We start from the raw sequence: 24,888 nt of genomic DNA on the forward strand, positions 1-24,888 counted from the left end.
CATTGTCATCAACATCAGAGGAGATTTCCTGTTTGTTTCATCTTTTTCAAATGAAATCAGATCTCTTCTTAAGTCTTCATAGGTGTACTGATCTCCACCTATCTTTAAAACTCGTTGTATTAGGTCCTCTTTTTTGTGAAATATTGCTCTTATCCACATTCTCATAATTAAAAACTTGGATTAATTCATCAACTAAAAGATCTAAGTTTTCCTTTTCAGTTTCACTAAGTATATATCCTTCACAATCTTCTCCTTTTTCCAAATCCTTATTCAAAAACTCCTAGAGTACTTGAATTGAGGTTTCTTTACTCTTACTCTATTCATCATCCTTTGCCTTATTGAGTTTGTGTTCCTAGAGATGCTTTCTAGGTAGGGGGCGTCTACCAAAATTTGGTATATAAATTTTTCGCTATGTTCTTAGGATTACTATTTTCCTTTGAGAAATTTTCTAACTATTGCTTCGGAGTTTCCAATTTATCCTTTGTATGTTTAGTCATTTCCTCATCTAGTACTTCGATTGAGAATAATTGACTATTCTCAATCTCTTCTATCCCATTGAGCATGTTTTTTGAAATCTCTTTATCCTGGTTTTTTGATTGAAACTCCAAATAATTCCTTTCCTCATTAAATGCTTTTGGGCTTTTACCCTTCTTTGCTTTCACTAATTTTTTCTTCCATAGTTTTTTGCTGATCACATTATTCTGACTTTTTATGTTAGCCATGCTCTATGAGGTAACATTCCTTGCTCTGTTATGATCTTTAATACTCAGGTCATTCTGCTTGGTCTGTACTATCAGACTAGACCTGATTCCTTTAGACTCCTATGTATTTGATAATTCAAGAGTGCCTATATGTTTCACTAATCTTGGGAGATTTCCTACTCCCAAACTTTGAGGAGTTTCCTTTCTGTTGCGGTCCTTTGTTCCTGACTCGATTATCTTACCTTCTGCTTCATTTGGCCTTTCTTTTTTCTACTGTAATTTGAGTAGCCTTTGGATCACCTTACTTAACTATATCTTCCTTTTGATACATTCTTTGATTTCTAATTTTCATCATGGGCAATGTAGCCATAAGATTAGTGGTAGTTTGAAGCTTTTTGAAGGTAATTTTCCTCTCATCACCTAGTCTAATAATCTCTGAGATTTTTCCTTCACAATTGTGTATTTTTAGTTTATATAAAGATCTATTGGTTATTATTTTGATGGGATTGAATTCCTTGGTGTTAACTTTACATTTTACCAATAATTTGATATTATTACAAAATTTGAATGAGGCATCTATGCTAATTACGTCTCCAGATGAAGAGCTTAATTTCCTAATAATCTCTATTTGCTTTAATTATGGAGGGATGGAGTTAATAGAGATCCATGTTGGAATTAAAAAGTTTAAATTTTCTTCCTTACAATTAGGAATCCAATCAAAAAATTTAACTGCATATCCTTTAAAGAAGCAATCAATGACATAAAAGAAGTCTTTCTTAACATACTTATCACAACATTGAATATAAAATAGTTTATCTGAATAGTGAGAAATACTTACAATGATGATGAGGAATGCAGATATTGGGGGAAAGGAGAGATGCAAAGAGATTTGAGTCTCCCGGTGCCAAATTTGTAGAGAGATCCACAAGGAAACCTGTTTGCTAGGCATATAAGGCTTCATTGTTAGGGTTTGCGTATTTGGTGAAGCTAAAGAAGCAAATTTGATTATCCAAGCTTAATGTGGAATGGATTATAGGTTGGGGGGAATAAAAAACCTAAGGGTTAAGATTAACACTTTCCACAACATGCGATTTAAATAGAGAATTACCTTTCTGAACTTGAATTCAGGGGGAAGATTGCAAATAGACTCGGTTTGTGTCCTAGCTTGTTTGATTGCTGACATTGTGCTTTGGCGTTGATAGTGTTTGCCGCTTTGTCTTTTTCGCTTCATCCCCCTAATTCGATACTGCTGTAGACCCAGGATTAAGACATTTATGTCATTTCAACTAGGGTTCCTAATCCTGTGCCCCCTCTAAAACGGAGAACACATTCGAAGTTTTAATAGTGTAGTCAAAATTTGTAACATTCTTTTTACGAGATAAGCGCAAAACTTGATCAACTTTATCCACTGATTTGCTAGGGTTTCGTGCTGGTGCTATATAATTTGTGGGAACCCTACGTGATCAGATGGTCTTATTGCTTGCAATATTCGGATTTTTCATAACATTCGTCATATTTGCAAAGTAGAGTGTATTTCATTTCAACTACAATTAGTACTACTCTAATTTCAAATTAAATAAATGAAAATTCTTATTATAAAATAAATTATTATTCTACGAAAACATATTTTGCTAACAAGACAAGTACTGGCTACTACATGACACTTATTTTTCTTGAAACTATTAACTATATATATATATATATCGCTCTTATAATCTACTAGAATCCTTGTTCTACATGAAATCATTTGTATTCAATATAACATCAACTCTGCAGTGCTTGTTTGTCCAGGATTCGAGCCAAATTAGTCAAAACATGTTACAAACATTATATTAAATCCATGTTGATGCAGGCCAACAATCCATCTAATCTCAGATATGTCAGATTATCAAATCCACAATATAAGGCGCCACGAAACCACATAGTTGCCAAGCATAAATTTTATGTCGCCTCTAGTTTGCCAATATTCCAATGGTGATTTTCTGTGAATAATTGTTGCCGCAGAAAGAAAATCAGTTAAATATGCTATCAAATTTGTAAATGTGCTATCTAAGCACCTCAAATAATATTACTGTTTCTCGAAACATTTTGTTGCAGGACAGTGATCATAAGAAAGTTTTATGATTCAATAAAAGTAAAAGCAATAGTAAAGACACAGTTATTCCTTTGTCATCACAATTCCTATCCCTATACCTCTTTACCTGTTTCCTCTTTTAGTGCCTGGTCAACCTCAATGCAATGTCAAAATAAAATACATTCAAATTAGAAGATTTGGAATAGTCAAAGATAAAGATCTATGCATTTTTTTTCTAAATTAGCGGTTTTCTATTATTGAATTTGATGAAAGATTTCCTTATTTCTTTTCCCAATGTTTTTAGGCGATAAAGTTTTGCAGACAGATTCTAAAGAAAATAGGGACTCAAATTGACTGAAATGTCATTGTAAATTTCCAAATATATAAATATTTTAAAACTCAATTAAAACGGAATTAATCAAATTAATGCTATAATTAAAAATTTTGATAATAAAGTTTAACGTTAACAGGAAAAAAAATAAAGTAAAAAAATGACAGGTCACCTTTAAAAAATGGAAAAAAGCTAAACTAAACGTTTTGGTACTCGCGGAGTAGTTCAAACAGAATCACAAGAATTTTTGGATTATCAAAAATTTAGCTGACGCGAACCAGAGACCGCTATGGCCGCATCTGTTCATCCTCAGCAGGAGCGCACGAGTAATCATCTATTAAAATTCGCTATTCTAAGGAAATTAACAATGGATTACTTAGAATTGACCATCAGCAATTATATAAAAAGATTTTTATGGTTTGAGTTGTGGCCTTCTTCGAAATTTAACCGTGGAATTTAGAATAAATATTTTTTAGGGAAGTGTCCTGTGCGACGTACATTTTAAGTAACGATGTAAATGCAGTCGAATGAGCACTATTTCAATTTTTATAGGTACGAAAGATTTGTAAAACCCTATTTTAGCTTTTAGGTTGTAAATCTTTCTAAACTAATAAAAAACGAGAAATAATACACATGTTCTATCATGATAATTTATAAGAAATGTTCTTTAATTATAACCGTAGGTTCCTGTGAGAAATTTTGTGGTAATGAAGATAGCCAAAGAGGCTCTATTTAAACTAGAGTTTTTGAGGATGTTTAATGTTGCAGAAATTATTACAGGTTTCATTATGAGCATTCTAAGCAGAGGGTTTTTCAGTGGAGTATTCTGTGTCAGATGGGTTTCTGTGATAAATTTTTGTTGATAATGGAAATATGGCCTGAATAAACCCCATTTTTTTATTGGTGACCTTGAAACCTATTTACGACCCCAAAGACTGACTTGTCCACCACCAAATTCTCCAAATTCGCCGTGAGTATCCTTTCTGAATCGAAGCTACGGCTTTTTGTGTTTGCCAGGCCAATAAGTTTGAGCACCGTTTCAAGCATGGCTAGCCCCTTCTGTGTACCTCAACATTTGAAGAATTTTGAGGCATTAGTTAGAAACAAGAAATATTGAGAGTATTTCAGCAGTGTAGAGTTTAGACAACATGGAACCAAACCTATCAAATGGAACAGATAGTGGAAGTAGGAGAGAACGATGAGCAGGAATGTTCCCTGAGAATGGAATACGAAGACACACCCCGCAACAAATGTCATTCACCAATTTCAAGATCCGAAGGAATGAGAAAATTAAAAAAAAAAAGCCTTTTATTTGTTAATTTTCCCTTGTGTGAGATGAAATGAATGCTAAGGGTGGGAGACAGAAACTAGTATAACAAATAGAGAGATTCTTCACATTACAATCAATGGTACCCTCAACTTTCCGAAACGTGACTCTTCGTATTTCCATATGCATGCTTCAACACATTCCGTAAGACACATGTCTTTATATTTAATATCATCTCAATTATTATCACAATGTCCTCTTCAGCTGAAGGTGATTATAACAGTTATAATGACCATATTTCTAAAAATCAGTGATAAAGATCTTTATCGCATCTACAATCTTAGCAAGAGAGAGATCTTTAGCGTAGCAGTCACACATAAATGCAACCAAAAAAATGCCAATGAAAAATTCTATTCACATAGATTTTCATAATTTTTTTTAATCTCAACAAAATATAATTCATGGAATCACTCAACATGAAAAACCTGCAAGTATTACAACGAACTTTCATCACGGATTCTCTCAACGTGATGCTGTCATGGAATCTCTTAACATGACAATCTTGCAAGACTCTTACATCACAGACTCTCTCAACATGTTGATGTCATGGAATCTTTCAACATGAAAAGCTTGAAAGGCTCACAACTAGCTTACATCATGGACTCTCTCAACGTGATTTTGTCATGGACTCTCTCAACATGACATTCAACTCCCATCACATAATCTCTCAACATGATGACATCATGGTCTCTCTCTAACTGATGTTCACTATATTTACCTCATAAGTGAAAAGAGTTTTCATAGCTGACCTTACAACTTTGTTAATTTCACATGAATAAGAAAGAAAATCACCACAATAAGATAGTTATATAATGACTGAGATTTTCTCTCAGCAGAGACTCCCTCGCAGTAGGGACGACTTTGATCACCGCATTAAGATAGTTGATGTATCTTCTCTCTGAGGCTGAACTTCTCCCTCTGAAAATCAAAGCAACCTCTTAAATCTCATGTGCAAATATGCACATCAATTCAGTGACATCCTTATACAGTCTGCATAACCTCTCATTATCCTATTGTGTCCTGCAATCAAGAGAGACATTAATAACTCGTAACATCATCTATAACAGAGTTCAATGTTACAATTGTATATTATTCAATATTACAAAATACTCATCTCCTTGTAGTCCAGTTTTCCTCAACCATTTAGTGACAAGAAAATGCAATTAATCAATCCTGGATAACATAACAACAACCTGCATGTATCTTCAATAGCCAACTCTTCTTTTCATCACTATAGATTGGCACCTAGAAAAGTGATATCAACTCTTATCCTACAAATAATGTGCCCTAAACTCAATCTGTGGCAAACTGGAGCCCATCATTAATAAGATTGTGCCCATAGGAGAATGTCAAGCCTCTTAAAGCCACAAACATTACAACTGTGATTTAAAAGTATCCTCCACGTTAGCTACTGGCTTCAATCCCATTGCCAGAACTATGTAATCTTTTCACGTGATCTGCAAATTATTGCCAAAATTTCATTTTGCCAAGTGGAAAACACAGGACGTGATCTTGCAAAAGAATGGGTTCCTGGAGCAGCCAATAAGACATTCCATAATGATCACGTAAAAGTATTGACAGTCACTTTTGAACAAAAATTGCAAAACCCCAAAACCACTGTGAGAACTGACAGTCAAGTATCGATCAAATTCCAATGCCAACACTCAAACTCCATTGTGTTTCATCAAAAATAATTCTGAACCTTTGAAAGTAAAACCCGATAATCTTTTTGTGAGTTGCTCTGTAGTAAAATGTGGTGCTCCAATTTGGATTTTAATTGAGGGAAACAAATTGATATGGAGGTACAACGTAGGAAGGGCCGTACACCAAGTCAAGAGAGGTGAGGCAGAGGCCGTACAAGGAGTGGACTGTACTTGAATCCAAAATGCCGTACGGACTGGCTGAGAGGCCGTACGATGTGCCCAGATGCCGTACGGAATGTAGCTGGGAGATGACTGTACGGTGGGCAAGTTGATTGTACGAAAGTTATGCCGGCTGTCCATACACCGTACGGTGGAATAGGGAATAGGGGTGAGCCATACGGTAGAAGTGCGTACAGAATGTTGTGCAACAAGTGTCCATATGGGGTAAAAGGGAAAGCCGTATGATAACTTAATGAGGGCCTTACGTTGATTATAGAAGTACGGAGTGGAGTTAGAGGTGAGTGTACGACAGGCTAACAGGAGTGATGTATGTTGAGGTGTATGGAGGGTGAAGGCCGTAGGGAAGAAGCAGTATGGAGATGGGTTAGATATCCAACTCAATATAATCTTGGTTCATACACAAACACAATAGATCCTAATGAAAACCACAATAAGAGAGATTTGAATGTGAATAATAATTGCCAGAAGATAATGCTCCGATTTGCCAGATTCGAGCGAAGAAATACATGCAACAACGAAATAGGGTGAGGGTTGAATCCCACCGAAACTGCACGAGCCAAATAGGGAAGATCTTTCACTTCCGAAATAGCGAACAATCTAGAACTCCAACAGGAATTTGCACTACAAAGAAGTATAATCCAAAAGCATACCTACAAACTTCCTACAAGCCATGCTTAAATACCCATTGGGAAGCCTTTCCAAGTGTGTGCAAAGATAGCCGACGGCGACACAAACTATAGAAACAAAATAAAAAATGGGTCCGGGATACACTAAATCAATTGGCTCATTACAAAAGTTTAATTTATTATTTATTTTATAACGGGAACATTACAGTCTCCCGTCCCAAAGTTTGCTTGTTCTCAAGCAAATGCAATGCTGGGTGTTAGAGAATGTGCTCGCCTTCCCACGTTGTGTCGTCCAATGGTAGGTGTCGCCAGTGTACCAAGTATTCCTTCACAGTGCGGTTCTATAGGGTCTTTTCACATACTTCGAGGATCTTGACAGGTTCCAAAATGAGCTTTCCTTTTTCATTGAGTGGTGGAAGGTCGGTAGCAACTGTGATGTTTTGCTCTATGGCTTTCTTCAGACAAGAAACATGGAAGACATTATGAATGCGGCTCCCCTCAGGAAGTTCCAGTTCATACGCTACTTCGCCAATGCGACGGACCACACGATAGGGGCTATGAAATCGTGGCTTCAATTTTTCCTTTCATGTTCCCTTTAATGAAGATTGTTGATATGGCTAGAGCCGGAGATCGACCAAATCACCCACTTCGAAACTCCTCTCTATCTTCTGTCTGTCGACGTACATCTTCTGTTGATTTTGTGCCTGCTGTAGGTTTTCTTTCAAGCACCTCAGTATGTCCTGTCCCTCCTGAACCCAGTCCCTCGCCCTTGGAGCACGACTGTCACCCAGAACTATGTCAATGAAGGAGAGGGGGTCATACCCTTACAGAGCTTTGAATGGTGCCATCCCAATAGACATGTGATGCGTGGTATTGTAGCAATATTCCCCTAGATGGATCCATTTTACCCACGCTTGTTGTTGTGCCGAAACATAGTTCCCAAGGTAGCCTTTGAGCCATTTGTCCACAATCTCGGTTTGTCCGTCCGTCTGCGGGTGGTAACTCGTACTTGGTGATAATTCTATCCCTGCCATTCGAAACAGTTCTGTCTAGAAGATAGTGACAAATCGTCCATCTTGATCATTGATGATGTTTCGAGGTAACCCATGCAGACGAAAGACTTCTCTAAAAAATAGATCGGCAATTTGTGCAGCCTGAAGGTTCGAGGGGATGGCGAAGAAATGTACATACTTTGTCAATCTGTCAACCACCACAAAGATACAATCCTTTCCGTTCACTTGGGGAAGACCTATTATGAAATCCATTGATATACTTTCCCACTTATGTTCGGGATTGACAAAGGTTGTAGCAGTCCAGCAGGAGGAGTATGTTCGGACTTGTTCTGTTGGCAGATCGTACACTCTCTTACATACCGCAACACATCCCTTTTAAGTCCTTTTCATGAAAACCTCTCCCAAAGACTTCTGTAAGTTTTGAGGAAACCCAGGTGTCCAACCAGAGGTGAGTCGTGTACTTCTTTCAAGATTTTTTGCTTCAATTTGGATTTTGGCACCAAGTATATCCGACCTTTATAATAGATGATGTCATCCACCACTCTGTACCGATCATCGTGAGTGTGGCCATCCATTATTTCATAGGCAAATGTATTCTTGGAATATTCCACTAACAGATGTGCCTTCCATTCAGCTGAAATTTGGTCTAGTGAGCACATGGTGGGTTTCTTAGACAAGGCATCTACAACTACATTGTTCTTCCCTTTCACATACTCAATGTCAAAATCAAAAGCTTGAACTTTGCTTACCCATTTTTGTTGTCATTCGTTCAAGTCTTGTTGCTCCATAAGATATCTCAGACTGTTGTGATCCGTATGGACGACAAATTTGGCACCCACCAGATACCATCGGAACTTGGTTAGTGCATGTACGATGGCCAACATTTCTTTGTCGTAGATGGAATATAGGCGTTCTACTAGCGTAAGCTTCTTATTCACATAAGTGATGGGGTGTCTATCTTGCATCAATACTGCTCCAATGCCTTCCTTGGACGTGTCGTATTCCAAAATGAACGGTCGAGTGAAATCAGGTAGTGCAAGTATGGGACGAGTGCTCATGGCCTCTTTTAGCTTATCAAAGGTGAGTTGTGCCTTTTCGTTCCACTGCAATGATCCCTTCTTCGTCAAATCCGTTAAAGGTGCACTGAGCTTAGAGAATCATTTAACAAACCTCCTATGGTAACTGCACAGTCCGAAATATCCTCGCAAATTCGTGAGTGATTTTGGGGGAGGCCAGTCGAAGATAGCCTGAATCTTCTCCTGATGCACTTGAACTTCGTATTTACTGACAACATGCCCCAAGTACAATATTTTTGTCATACCAAATTCACATTTCGACTGTTTGGCGAACAAGGACTGTTCCTCCATGATACTTAGAACTTCATTCAGATGCTTCAGGTGCTCCTCCTATGTCCTGCTATAAATAAGATCATCAAAGAAAACCGATAAATACTTACGCAATTGCTTGTTGAAGATGCGGTTCATGCATGATTGAAATGTAGCAGGTGCATTGGTCAGTCCAAACGGCATGACCAGAAACTCATAATGTCCGTAGTGACAATAGAAAGCTGTTTTCTCCACATCTTTTCTCAAGCGGATCTAATGGTATCCGGAACGGAGATCTATTTTTGAAAAATAGACCGCGCCATGCAGTTTATTTAGCAGCTCATTTATCCTTGGAATGGGATATCCGTTCTTTATTGTTTTTTTATTCAACGCACGGTAGTTCACACACATGCGCATCCTCCCATCCTTTTTGACCAAGACCATAGAAGAAGCGAATGGGCTAGAACTGGGACGAATCCATCCTTTCTCTAGCAATTCTTGAATCATCTTTTCAATCTCATCTTTGAATTTCTTGGGATGGCGGTACGGTGTAGTTATGACCGGCTTTACCCTTGATTCCAACTCGATAGTGTGTTTGAACCCTCGATGAGGTGGTATGCCAGGAGGAATATCCATGAAAACTTTATCATGTCTACTTAAAATATGTTGAAGTTCATTATCCTATGGAGGTGTTCAACGCCCTTTTATAGGTTCCGTCAAGATAAGACAATGTGCAGCCCACACAACGTCATCGTGCCGAAAAATTGCCTCCATCCGATGCGCAGAAACTTCCTTTGAACCTTCATTTGCCATTCCTTAGAGGACAACCTTCTTTCCGTCAACCACAAAAGTGAAGTCCATCCATTTGAAACTCTGAGTGTATTCATCAAGGGTCTCCATCCACTGTATGCCAAGAATAATTTCCATGTCGGCCAATTCCATTATGAAGAAGTCCTCAGTCACCGTGTGATTCGCCATTGTGATACTCAGTTGAGGAACAAGGTGCATGTAGGGCAGAAAAGTCCCTCCGGCGACATTGACCTGAAAGCTTGCGTGCGCCTCCATAGGTAGACTTCTTCGTTTTAACAAGGATGAGTTTATGAAATTTAGAGTAGCTTCGCTATCCAACATCATCATAACCCTTTGTCCTTGAAGGGTACCCCGTACACGAAAAAATGTGCACCTCGGGTTGCCAGCCAATGCAATGGTTCCTTTGCATTGTACTAAAGCGGCAATTCTCTCTGTACGATTCAAACTGATGTTGGTGTCATTGTGGGGTTGGTCATCTTCGACTAGCATTTCTTCCTGTTCGTCCTCATCATCGGACACGACCTCAATGTAATGGATCTTCGCCTTTCCAAGGCATCGGTGGCCAAGCTCCCAAGGTCCCTTGCAATCGAAACATTATTTCTTCCTTCGGAGTTCCTGTTTGGTAGCTTCATCCAACGATGGCTTCTTGGGTGGAGATTTGTCCCTCGGAAATGTCGGCGGTTTAGGATGTGAGTAACTTGGAGAGGATGATGCCGATGACAATGCCATACTCCGTGCTTTATTGATTGCTTCCGACAGGGTGGCAGGATTGAACCCCTTTACCCAACCCTTCAAAGGTTCTGTCAGTCCGTCCATGAAGAACACTACCTGTCTTCTTTTGAAAATGTCCGTGACCAAAACACAGTCTCTGAAACTTTGCAATGAATTGATCGGCCGATCCAGTTTGCCTTAGTTGTGCCAAATCTTTGAAATTGAGCTCCGGATCTTTACCATCAAATCGTTCTATCAATATCTCCATGAATTCTGCATAATTATTTATTTGATCATGCCCTAATATGATGGTGCTATGGTGCCACCATTCATGCGCCACTCTCTCCAAGTGCAGCGCGACAAATTTGATTGCTTATTCTTCTAGCATGGGATTCAGCTGGAAGTAGGTATCGGCTTTCATTACCCACGCTTGTGCAGATATGGAATTGGATCCGTCAAATGGTGACAGATTTACCTTACTCAATTTTCTTCTAATATCATCGTTAAAGTATCCTCTATTTCCGCCTCCCGAATATCTCATTCTTAGATCTGCATAATCTTTATAGGATATATCTTCTTCAAGGTTTGCATTCTTCCAGTCTTTTCTCATCTCTTCAAAGGTTGGTTGTCTCCCTCTGTGTTGTGCCTCCGTCCATGGTGGAAAAGTCGGCATGGAAGGTCGAGAGCGTGTTGGTTGAGGGTTTGATTTATCCGACACCGAGTCCATGCTGCGACCATTTTGTTCTCCTGATATTTTGTTCTCTGCTAACTTCTTGAGAGTTTCTTCCATGAGTCGTTGTGTATCAATGATCTGTGCTTGATTCCTAACAAGTTCCCTCAGTAGAGCCACAAGTTCGACAGCGGTCGGTTCCTATTCGTCAGCCATTTGATCAACAAAATGTGTCCTCTTCTGGCTATAAACTCTCATTCACTGTCCACAAGCTAGCAGGATTGAAGCGCTTTGATACCACTATGGTGCTTCGATTCAGATGTTAATCGAGGGAAACAAATTGATATGGCGGTACAACGCAAGAAGGGCCGTACACCAAGTCAGGAGAGGTGAGGTAGAGGCCGTACAAGGAGTGGATTGTACTTGAATCCAAAATGCTGTACGAAGTGGTTGTTGAGAGGCCGTACGATGTGCCCATATGCCGTACAGAATGCAGCTCGGAGATAACCGTACAGTGGGCAAGTTGACTACATGGAAATATGCTGGCCGTCTGTACATCATACAGTGGTATAGGGAATAGGGGTGAGCCGTATAGTAGAAGTTTGTACAGAATGTTGTGCAACAAGTGTCCGTACGGGGTAAAAGGGAAAGCCGTACGGTAACTTAATGAGGGCCTTACGTTGACTGTAGGAGTACGGAGTGGAGTTAGGGGTGGGTGTACGGCAGGTTTACAGGAGTGATGTATGTTGAGGTGTATGGAGGGTGAAGGCCGTAAGGAGGAAGCAGTATGGAGATGGGTTAGATATCCGACTCAATATAATCTTGGTTCATACACAAACTTAATAGATCCTGATGAAAACCTCAATAAGAGAGATTTGAATGCGAATAATAATTGCCAGAAGATAATGCTCCGATTTGCCAGATCCGAGCGAAGAAATACACGCAACAACAGAATAGGGTGAGGGTTGAATCCCACCGAAACTGCACGAGCCAAATAGGTAAGAGCTTTCACTTCTGAAATGGTGAACAATCCAAAACTCCAACAGGAATTCGCAGTACAGAGAAGTATAATCCAAAAGCATACCTACAGACTTCCTACAAGCCGTGCTTAAATACCCATTGGGGAACCTTTCCGAGGGTGTACAAAGATAGCCGATGGCGACACAAACTACATAAACAAAATAAAAAATGGGTCTGGGATACACTAAATCAACCGACCCATTACAAAAGTTTAATTTATTATTTATTTTATAACGGGAACATTACATAAAAGACACAAAGAAATATACAAAAGAACAAAATAAAGTCCGAAGATGAACGGACAAGGGCCAAAAACGACAATATTTCATAACTGCAAAAGACAATCATTAATCCAAACCTCAACAACCTTTAAAGACGATTGACTAGAATGCCATTATAATACAAACCAAATTAATAATATTAATAATTACAATAAAAGAAAGATGATATGTATCTCCTGAGGACTTGCTTGTCGATGACCATTGCTTCAATAATAAGGCTATTAATGACACTTGCAACAATGGTGGCCTTGAAAAGAACCCCTGCAGACTTACTACCCATAGAAACATGATTCACGATCCATGTTTAACCAAAACCACTGTGTAAAAGAATTTGAAGCGACTCCATGCAAGAAATTGAGGTCCTTAAAATAGGTCATTGTCACATGCATAAGTACATGGTAGATGTGACCAGAAAAATCACGAGTATGTTGTTTCCCTCTTGTTTTTTGGAGCCGCATGAGATTGAGAATGACTTGTGTGTATAGAGAATGAGCAGTGACAATAAACAAGCTGATAATGTCTCAGAAAGAAATCCAAGGGCTTAGGGATGCCGCCTTCTTTGAACATTCAAATTCTTTGCTTGCTCAGTGATATCCTAGTTCAATGCCTTTCCGACCTTTCACGTCTGTGATAGTCCCCTATGGCTTTTCGTTTTCTTTGACTTCCCTTAAAAAATAAACTCTCGACTACCATGGGCATGAGATTGTACATTGCCAAAGATGGTTGTTCCTTAATGAGATTCTGCTACAGCAACAAACATGCCACATAAACATGTTTCTCAATCTTCTTCTGAATTCTCCCCTATTTGAAAACATGTTGGCAGACTGAATCCTCTAGCTTGGCGTTGAAATCATAATCTAACATTACATTGCTTGCCTTGATGTCACAACACACAAACATGAACTGCCCCAAGATACCAAAGAGAATACAAATAGTCTCAAGGAAGATATGAACCGACATGTAGTAATCCATGGAGGAAAGAACACTTAGGAGAGCATATGATCAATACAAATAACCCACAAGAATGGAAAACTTATACATATTACAGAGTAATTGGTAAAATACTTGCTTGCTATTAACAGAGGCTGAGAGGTCAATATATACAAAAGAATAAAGTGATGTTTCCTTAGGAAACGATCGCAAAGAATAGAAATATTCTATTCTACTTAAAAGAAAGTTAAAGAAAACTAATATATAACTACAACTAACTAAATATTAGAAATATTCTAATATTTACAATAGATTACAAATAGATTAGCTTTAACTAATAATAGACGCTTATCTATTATCGTAATACCCTCCCTTAATGGTTAATTTATCCACAACACCAAGCTGTTCTCTGAATTTGACAAACTTATTAGGACCAAGAGACTTGGTGAGAATGTCTGCATTCTGATCCATGGTAGGAACATATTGTAGGTCTATTGTCCCATCTTCAATCAGCTGTCATATGTAGTGATAGTGAACATCCACATGCTTGGTTTGTTCATGGAAGATTGGATTTCATGCTAACTTGATAACGCCTTCATCATCAACAAAGTAGTTGGTCTTGCTGGTGACACTTGCATATCCCTAATCATCCGACAAAGCCAAACAACTTCACAACCTGCCTTGACTGTCTCTCTATGTTCGGCTTCTGTAGAGAGAAAAATTGCCGGATGCTTTTTACTGGTCCATATGATGGCACCTAATCCCAAATTGAACACATATCTAGAATTTGACTTTTTATCGTCAACAGAGCCTGCCCAATCTAAATATGTGAACCACTTAGTCTAGAATTAGAACTTTGAGAGTAAAGAAGTCCATAATCTGAAGTGCCCTGCAAATAACGAAGCACATGCTTTTCTGCCATCCAATGATCAGACTTGAGAGCTGTCATAAAGCGTGAGATGTAGCTGATTGCAAAGATGATATCAGTCCTAGTAGCAAAGAGATAGATGAGGCTGCCTACTAGTTGCCTGTACGTAGTATCATCAACTGGAGGAGAATTAGATTTGGTTGATAACTTGAGACTTTTCTCCATGGGTGTAGATGCAGACTTGTAATCTTGCCTACGTAATTTGTCTAACAGAGCCTTGACATATTTAGACTGAGAGATGAATATACCAAAAAACTATTGCCGAATCTCAACACCTAGGCAATAATGTATGAGCCTAAGATCCATCATATCAAAAGACTGACATAAATTTTGCTTGATTCCTTGAATCAAAGATGCCAAACTGCCAGTGATGATCAAATCATCCACATAAATAACTAGAAGGATGATGTCACTGTCAGTAGTCTTGATGTACAAATTTGAGATTGAAGAACTTCTCTGGAAGCCTTGACCATTGAGGTACTTATCAATTTTTATGTACCATGCCCTAGAGGCTTGCTTCAAGCCATAGAAAGCTTTCACCAATTTGAGAACCCGATGGTCTTTACCAGCAGCCTTGAAACCAAAAGGTTGCATCATGTAGACCTCTTCGTGGAAATCACCATTGAGGAAAGCGCTCTTGACATCCATCTGATGGACCTTCCAGCCAAATTGTGTTGCCATGGCTAGGACTAATCTGATTGTGCTCATTTTTGCAGTAGGAGCAAAGGTCTCCTCATAGTAAATGTCCTGACACTGAGAAAAGCCCTTCGCAACTAAACGAGCTTTGTACTTATCCAAAGTACCATCAGATTTTTATTTGATTTTGTAAACCCATTTGTAGCCAATGGGTTTCTTTCCTAGTGGAAGATCAGAAAGGACTTAGATGTTATTCTTCAACAGGCTCTAATGTTTAGATGTCATGGCTTGTTCCCACTCTAAGTTTCCTTAACCTTGGAATATGTTTGAGGTCCAAACACAATATGAATGTTGGCCATGAGAGCAGAGTTAACAAATTCTATAGGTTTGCTCCTTTTTCGAGCAGTTCTCTCATCAATGAGCTCATCATCAGGAAAATCAGCGTCTTAGCCTGCCACTTAGGTCGGAAAGGAGAATGACTGACATTAGTATCAGGAGATGCTTGGTGATCAGGTTCCTCATCAGAGGAATCTAGATCAAACTCAAGTGAAGCATCTACAAAGCAAGGTGATCCTGCAGGAGAAGCTAGAGGTGTCTGTATAGGGATCACTGATATAGTTGGAGCTGTAGGATCTACTAGATCCCTCTCATTAGGTGGACCTAATGGAAGCCTAACTTCCAAATCATGAGCCTTCATAAGCTGGTCTATTGGATCAGGAACAAGAGAAACAAGCATGAATAGTCCTCACTGCTCATCGAAGACTACATCATGACTATACAGGAGACAAGATGTCTCAATGTCAATCAAGCGGTAGGCTTTGTGAAGATTATTGTGTCCAACAAGCATAAGTTTCTGACTCTTGGCATCCAACTTGGTGTGTGATGCATCAGGGATTCAAACAAAAGCAAGGGAGCCAAAAACCTTCAAGTGACTGATTCTGGGCTTGCGACCTAACCAGGCCTTCTAGAGTCTTACCTTTGACCGCCACTATGGGTGATTGGTTCAAAAGATAAATTGTAGTGTTGACTGCTTCTGCCCAAAACTTCTTTGGAACATATCTGTGTTCAAGCATGGATTGAGCCATCTCGGTGATCGTTTTGTATCAATGTTCAACTACATTGTTCTGTTGTGGTGTATGGGTTGTGATAACTAATGTTTGATGCCATGAGTATCCAAGAAGCTAGAGAATTCTTTAAAACAAAATTCCCCCTATTGTCTGATTTAAGAGTAATACTAGATTTTTCAGACTCTTTTTCAACTAAAGGTTTAAACTTCTGAAATACAAGAAATGCATTTGATTTCTTTTTAAGAAAATACACTCACATTTTTCTACTGAAATCATCAATATACAACAGAAAGTACCTGGACCCAAGAATGGAGGAGTGGCTATAGGGCTATAGATATTGGCATGAACAAGTTGAAGTGCCTGAGAAGCTCGCCATGAATCGCTACTGGTGAAAGGTGTGCGATGTTGCTTCCTAGCTTGACATGCATCACAAACTCCAAGCTGCTGAGTTTGAATCTTTGGCAAATTGAGGACAAGCTCTTCCCGAGCAAGCTAAGAGAGATAATGCACATATAAGTGGCCATACTGCTGATGCCAAAGTGTGTTAACAAAAGACCATTGAGCAGCCATAGCTAAGTTTTGAGAATCACCAGAATCAGTAAGGCGAAAAAGACCATGATCATCAAGACCCACTGCAACAATTGACTGAGTCGCCCTATCAGTGATGGTACACTGATGTGAACTGAAGGTGACATCCAACTATGAAGAATGTTGCAGTAATTGACCGATTGAGAGTAGATTTAGCTCCATCCCTGGAACGTAGTACACATCAAGGAAAATGAGACTACTCCCAATAGACTGAATCTGAATGTTGCCTTTACTGACAATAGTGTACTCTTCTCTACCACCAAAAATAACAGAATTTGAGTAAGGCTAGTAGTCAGTGAACCCGTCTATGCGGTGGGTGAAATGACGAAAGCCACCTGAATTAATATACCAAGCATATGACTTCACATGATTTGCAGATCTTTTAGCCATGATGGCATAAAAGGCAGATTTTGTCTGCTCAGTGTGCTCTGCACTGTGCGCTTTGGGTTGTGAACCTGATTATTTAGATTGGGCAGCTAAGCATTTCCGACATTCAACCTTCATGTGACCAAACTTGTGGCAATAGTTGCATTGAATGTTCTTCTTTCAGGATCCTTCTGAAGCTGGAGCAGAGGATTTCTGCTGAGAAGACTGCTGAAACTTGGTTTTATCCTTCTGAAAGGATTTAGCAACAAAGCCTTGCTCTGTGGAGGTGGAGGTGAAACTGCTACTGAACTGTTGTTTCCATCGATCTTGCTGAAGTAGAAGTGTGTAGAGATCTGTGAATTTCAAATCAACACTAGAAGACATAATGTTGAGAGTCTTGATAATATGCTCGTACGACTTAGGTAAACTCCGAAGAGTGATAATCACAATGTTCTCTTCCTCCATCTTGTGACCAATGGCAAACAATTGATTACGGATTTTCTGAATCCTATTCAGGTGAGCCTGGAGCGATGTTCGCTCATCCATGATAATAGAAACTGAAATGTTTTTTCAAGAAGAAAGCTTTGCTTTTGTCGGAAGTCTCATGAAGATTTTTGAGATGTGTCCATATCTTTGCAATTGTCTTGCCGGATGGAATGTGAGTGAGCTGATCATCAACTACAGATAATTTGAGAAGCATCACAAGTTCCCGATTATTCAAATCCCATGTATCCTAATCAGTACTAGGGGCAATCAAATGCTATGTAACACCTAGAACAATATGATCGGTATTCCGATATTCAAAAATTGCTATTATTTGTTGCTTCCAAGTGCCATAATTCCGACCATTGAATTTTGAATTGCTCTTGAGCAAAATATTAGTCAATGATGCCTAACACATTTTTCAATGAAAAAGTGTGAAAATCTATGAAGGCATATTCTTCGAGGCAAGAAAATAGAAGACTCTAAAAATTTGAAGGACGATCTAGAAGAGAGCTTGAAAAACTCAGAAAGAATATGTTGTCAATTTCTGGATCCGTTGGCTCAAAAATCAAGGCACCCAAAAAAATTAGACATCCTAGTTGAGCTCTTGAGAAACCCACCAGGAATCTATAATTAGAATTTTTTTCAAGCCAAAAAAATAGGGTTTCAAATAACATCCTAATCAACAGCAATAGAGGCAAATAATTACAAAAAAATGACGATTTTTAGGAAAAATATGGCTGATTTTTGTCACAGAGAGGGTTTCACAGGTAGAGACAGCTCTAGAGTGAGTTTGATCTTGAAAAAAGGCATGATCTCGCAAGCACAAATGCACGAAGAAGCAAATCCCGTCTATAAAAACAGTTGAACAAAACAAGATCTCCAAAAACATGACTTCGGGTAGAGACGATAGGCGAGCTCGCTGGAGTCAGTAATAGGTCGTTTTTAAGAGATGGTGGGAGAAGTCCATCGGTAAAAAGACTAGATTGCAACACAATTTTTTGTTTTGTTTTTGTGGTCGAGTGTCTCAAAAATTGCGATTTTTCAGCATAGTCAGATTTCTCAAAACTGAAACCCTAAATAGGTTGTAGAGAAAGTTACAAAAATGATTTCAAAAAATATTAACAAATTATTTCAAAAGAAATTATAAATTTTGCAAAAAAATTTAAGTATTGGCTCTGATACCATATTACGAAGTAATTGGTAAAATACTTGCTTGTTATTAACAAAGATTGAGAGGTCAATATATACAAAAGAGTAAAGTGATGTTTCCTTCGAAAATGGTCGTAAAGAATAGAAATATTCTATTCTAGCTAAAAGAAAGTTGAAGAAAACTAACAGATAACTACAGCTAACTAAATATTAGAAACATTCTAATATTTACAATAGATTACAAATAGATTATTAACTAATAATAGATGCTTATCTATTATCGTAATAATAGGCACGCATGGTGTCAAGACAAATATGAGAGTCATGTCATCGCATGGTTCAACAAGGGAAGAGTGAAATGGGTGAATTGAGAAACAGAACAAAACGTGCCTCTATTTGAAATGCACAAAAAGAGGATTCCATCCATCATTATTATCAAAATTGGAGCCAATAAATAGGGGATCGAACATAGATACTTATAATAGTGCAGAACAAGGTTGAAGATATAGAGAATATAAACACACAATAAATCATCTCAGATATAATCAGGTAAGGAACCTTGAACTAGGATAAGTTTCCATCCCTTGACCCCTTAATTGGGATCATAAACAGAAGCTTCTTCTTTCATGTCAAATGAATGTTATCATCTAACTAGGCTCAGATACCATGTTAAGATTTGAGTAGAAATTACATAAACAAAAATATAGAAGAGAATAAACAAAGTACAAAACTCAAGACATTTATTCTAGGAAAGACTTCCAACTAGAGGGAAAAACCCAATCACACAACAAAATATAACTTCGTTGATAATAAAATTGCTTCTTTGTACAATGTTTTTGCTTGATGCAATATATATATATATATTAAACAAATAGAGAGACACTTCACATTACAACCAAAGGTCCCTTCAACTTCTCAAAACATGACTCTTTGTACTTTCATATGCATGCCTCAACGCATGTCATAAGCCACGCCTTTATATTTAATATTATCTCAATTATTATCACAGTGTTCTCTTCAGCCGAAGGTAACTATAACAGTTATAATGACCATTTCTCAAAAAATCAGAGATAAAGATCTCTGTCCTAGCTACAATCTTCAACATTGTAGAACGCTTAATTCCTTAATAACTTTTGATAAACAACTCCAATTGAGGCCTATGATAGCTCAAAAAGGGCCGAACTGAAATTGCCATTTATCTAAAACAAAATGAAAACCAGAAACCAAATAGGACAACTAAGAAAATTCCTTAAACTACAATTTTTTTTGTAGGGTTGCCCCAAATTTACGAATACAAAACTAAGGACAACAGCTGGCTCTGACTAGGGAATGTAGCCCATTTGTTCTTAGAATCAACAAGGAATGTAGAATTCAGAATCTCAAAGCACCTTAGTAATTATTGGACTATAGAGTTAAGCATCAAAGACACAAAATGACAAAAAGGATGATGCGACTGACACAAAGAAAACCTAGTTAAAAGAAAATAAACTTGTACAAATGTACTTATTGATTTAAGAAATAAAAGCTACCTAATTAAAACTAGCTGACAATGCAACTTTTCAGATGAAATCATTTACCGACTTAGCAAAATAGCTACCTTTTTTCAATAGCTTGCAGTACCTTGCATTTTCATTGGAAACTTTGTATTGATGGAGTTCAAACAATTGAAGCAATGATGTCAATGCCTGGATGTAACACCTGCTGGAAGAGATGAACTAATTCACCTATTTGAGATGAGTCATATGTATTGCTGCTCCAAGAAGGAGCATTCTCCATTGGTAATAGTCTCGTGTCTTGGTTGAGTAAAACAACCTTCCATTTCTCTACCCATAGTAGAGGCTGAATATGTAGATCTTGTTGCACAAACTTCTGTGGATGAGGAAGACACTAAGGAACATTAAGGTGTAATTCAATCATCCAGGATCAATATTATTTGTTAACACAAGTACAATTACCATCTTGATGCACTTTAGAACAAAGCATATTCCAATTAAATATCATTTCTTAAGAGAGCAAGCTGGAGATAAGTAGTTTAAGTAACAAATTGTAAACATCATTACAAGTCCCCAACCAAAAGAAACTTTTCAGTATCGTAGACAAAAGTTGAGGGTAATATGTTTTTATCTAGTCACCAAGGAGATACATTATTCATAGGGAGCTCACACTACATTATCTTAGCTATGAGGATTCCTTTTCTATTGATGTCAAATGGGGAGAATTAGAGTGGGGGGAATTATATACTTATAGATTATTTCTATGAGAGGTTACCATCAAGGGAAAAGGGGAAGCTTGTTGTATTATTGTTTCTGATTTCAAAGGAGAACTATAAGATGAAAAATTAGATTGCTGCCACAAAAGATCATGTTGCTGAAGCAAATCAAAGACCAAAACCAATAATCATTACTCAAGAGATATTTCGTAAGGTTGACTGTACCTCAGGAAGAACAAGTGATTAAATAAATTAATCCGATTGTTATATTAATGCTGGCCAATCTTGTATTATTTATGTTTTCTCCCTCATTTCAAGTGTGAGTTATGATTGAAAGTTGGAACTAGGCAAGTTCAAGTCAAGTTGTCTTTTATCTTCTAGAGAAAAGGATCAAGGCCATCTCACAATGACAACAATGTTTGTGTGATAACATGGCTTTGATTAATGACCTCAAAAATCTTTTTTACTGTAGTTATTTTTATATTTTAGGTTAACTAAAAATATAGAGCAAACACAAAGCATACGTTTAAAGACACAGTATAGACTTGAATGCATAAGACACACAACATAAATAGAGTAGACATGAATCGATCTGGACATATGATATGAAAATATCTCCTCATGAGTGAAAAAACGACTTGGAAAGTTATTTTTCGTAATTTTCCAAGGGGAATTCTTCATCCCTTGGGATTTTGTGCTTTTAAGGAGTTGACATTCTATATCTATGGGATTTTGTGCATTTTTATAAGGAAAAACTAATTTTCATAAGGTTTTTTCACATTTTAAGTATGAGAAATCCAATTTTATAAGGATTTAAAAACCCTTTATGCAAAATATATGCCTTTATAATACATTTTGGGTTATTTTACTAGCCAAAATATTAATGCACTTGGGAAATTTTTTTTCCATCCATTGGAACTTGACTTAGTGTAACCTTTATTTGGACACTCCTATCCTTCATTCATAACCCAATAATTTGATAACTTGACTACTCCTTAATCCTTTTGAGCTATGCACTATCACCTCAATACTGAAACCTAACAACTACGAGTGAGAAAGGGCGCCCTTGTACACAATGGGACAGTGGTGTGAAAACCTCACAACAAGGACCAGATCCATCTCTTGGAGTGACTAATCCACAAGAGGTGGGAACTTCCAACTAGGACTAAATCAATCTCTTGAAGTAACCAATCTATACTTGAATCCATCTCTTGGGATAACCCATCCACAATAGGCAGGAACGCCCAACCAAAACTAGATCCATCTCTTGGAATAGCCAATCCACAAGAGCCAAAATGTCCAACTAGGATTAGATCCACCCCATGGGGTAAGAAGAGCCAAGGTAGGGTGACTTGATAAGATGCCTGTCTCCTTACCTAGGCCCAAGAATGGATATACCATCCATCTTGATATCAAGTGGTCTTTGCCATACATATGAGGTGGAGTACCTAGTGTGGTGTACTATCGTCATTTTCCTTGATCTTGCTACTTCTTACTTTTGCTGATTGAAAATCTTTGTTCATTTGTTTACCATGATAAAGGTCATGAGGAACATTCATAATAGGGTGCTTAGATAGTCCATTCTTCCGAAGCCCAAAGGAAGTCCCCCTTTTTCCCCCTTTGGCCTCATGGGACTTCCCAGTCACATACCATGAGGGGGTGTGCTCAGTTGGTGACCTCATCACCGATTTCCCACCTCTAATCTTTCGTACTGTTGGTAAATAGATTTGTTCTTTTTAATTGTAACTCTTAAAGCCCAAACTTGGAACAATATCTAGTTACGAACAGTTGAAAAGCCACTTATGGGTGAATTGGCTTTTCTCTGAATTGGTAGGTACAATTCCCTAGAATGATTTGCAATGAATTATGTTTTTCTCCTAAACTAATTCGGGGTATGTTCTTGACCTGAGAACACAAGAGCTAGAACCAAGCTAGACCTAAATAGAATCTAACTCAGGAAAATACAAATTTTCTGAATATCTAAACAAGTTTATGAATCCACACATCTTATGAATTCAGAGAGCTTAACTGAGTAATAACTAGTGTAGAGCTAAGTTAGAGCTAGGTTAATATGAATCTGAATTGTAATTAACAAACAAAAAGTGCTTAAGGGATTTCTCTTTGAATGAACAATGAAACTACTTATCACATTCATTCGTTGTTTTGAAACAGGGAATGAAACTCTGTTCTTTCCTTTCTTCAATTCCAACAGAAGAGAAAACATACGACTAAATCTAATAGAACTGGAACAGAAAATAATTGATATAAAATACCTTTCAATTGTCTCTGCAATTTAAAGCACTTCACACCAAAAATTCGCCGACCCTTTATCAATCTTTCAATCTCATACATATACAGTTTCGAGATGACCGTCACAATGGAAGTTCAATCGGTTCATCTTCTCAAGATTGACAAATCGCAAGGCACCAATTTGTCACATTTCAATAATTACAAAAGAAAACAAAAGAAAAGGTAGAATTTGAATCACTTCGACTTCTTCCCCTTTTTTTGCTTTTGCTTTGTAGGCCTTGGCAGCAACTATGATTGGAATGAACTCTTCATGTTTAGGCATGTAGATATTGGTATACCTTAAGAGCCATTTGGTATGCTCTCTGGCTAACTCCTTTACAACATTTAGTTGATTTGGTAGTTCCTCTATGGCCACGTGTATGCATCCGCTAAGTGCCTGGAGTTCAGCAACCCTGTTTTGACTATGGGAAGATATATCAGACTATCCAGAAATTTGGAAAAGTTCTCCTTCATGACATTAATCTCAATAAGTGCTTTTCCTTGGCCACTAGTCTGAGAATCTGTGTGTAGTCCTTTCATAAGTTCAAATCCTTTGTCTTGTGTCTTCTTCACTTTATCCTCTGTTTCTTTAAGCCCTTTCTTTGCGGACTGGATCATCTCAGTCTTAAATTGCATGCTTTGAAGCCACTCGAATAGAGGTTCGTCTCCCTTTGGCAAGATTTTTGCTTCAACTGCTTCCTTGGCCTTCATTTGGATGATCATCTTCAAGAGGGAGATGCAATCATCACACTTCACCCTTTTTCCAGCCAAAGTATTGCTATTTGATATAATGTTATCTTTTTCTGTTTCCAATCTTAAGATAACATTACCAATTTGCTCCACAATAGCGGCTCCTTTTGATTTGAGCTTCTCAATCCATTCTTTACCAATCTGACCGAAATGCCTATCTTCTTGGAGTTGAGAAATGAGGGCTTGAACTTCAGCAGCAGTACGATTTTTGTCACTGATACTCCAGAGATGGCTGCCAATGGAGTGACTAGCTATCTGATGAACTTATTCAATTCTTCTATCTCAGCCTTCATTTTGGTCTTAGACAACTTCAGACTTTCTAGCTGCCCCTCGATCACCTCATTGGTTGACTTCCACAAGCCAACTTTGGTGTCATGCCTAGCTTCTCCAAGATCTACAGAGTGCAGAGTAAAATCATCGGCAGTCATGTCCTCAATCCTTCCTCCTTTGTTGGGCTTGGCAATCTTCATTGTTAGGTGCCCTGTTTCTGGATCTTGCCCAAGTGTGGACAAGGTTTTCTACTTCTTTACTTTTGCCAATGCAGATCCAGAATGGATTGTGAGAGATACAATATCTTTAGCAGAAGTGCTCTCGTCTTTCCTTTTCCTTTTTCTCTCTAGAGTATTCTCCAACCAGGAGGCAGTACCTATCACCTTGGAGGCTGTCTTGAGTGATTCTATACTAAACATCTTCCTCTTGGCTAGAGTGGCTGTTACAG

General features: G+C 38.0%; 1 protein-coding gene across 5 annotated transcripts in view; it reads left to right on the forward strand.

The window, feature by feature from the left end:
• Positions 1-3,309: 3,309 nt before the first annotated feature.
• The window catches only part of HEMG2 (Flavin containing amine oxidoreductase family), a 346,786-nt gene continuing 325,207 nt past the window's right edge, over positions 3,310-24,888 (forward strand). For all 5 annotated transcript variants that reach the window (XM_089827105.1, XM_089827106.1, XM_089827103.1 and 2 more), the window contains exon 1: positions 3,310-3,432. Coding sequence is in view for 3 of the 5 variants with exons in the window: in XM_089827103.1 (XP_089683229.1) it covers positions 3,396-3,432 (37 nt within the window). In the remaining 2 variants the exon portion in view is untranslated. The remainder of the gene's footprint in view (positions 3,433-24,888) is intronic.

Source organism: Cupressus sempervirens, chromosome 4, assembly GCF_028749045.1.
Source record: "Cupressus sempervirens isolate cs-2001-9-10 chromosome 4, ASM2874904v1, whole genome shotgun sequence".
NCBI lineage: Eukaryota > Viridiplantae > Streptophyta > Pinopsida > Cupressales > Cupressaceae > Cupressus > Cupressus sempervirens.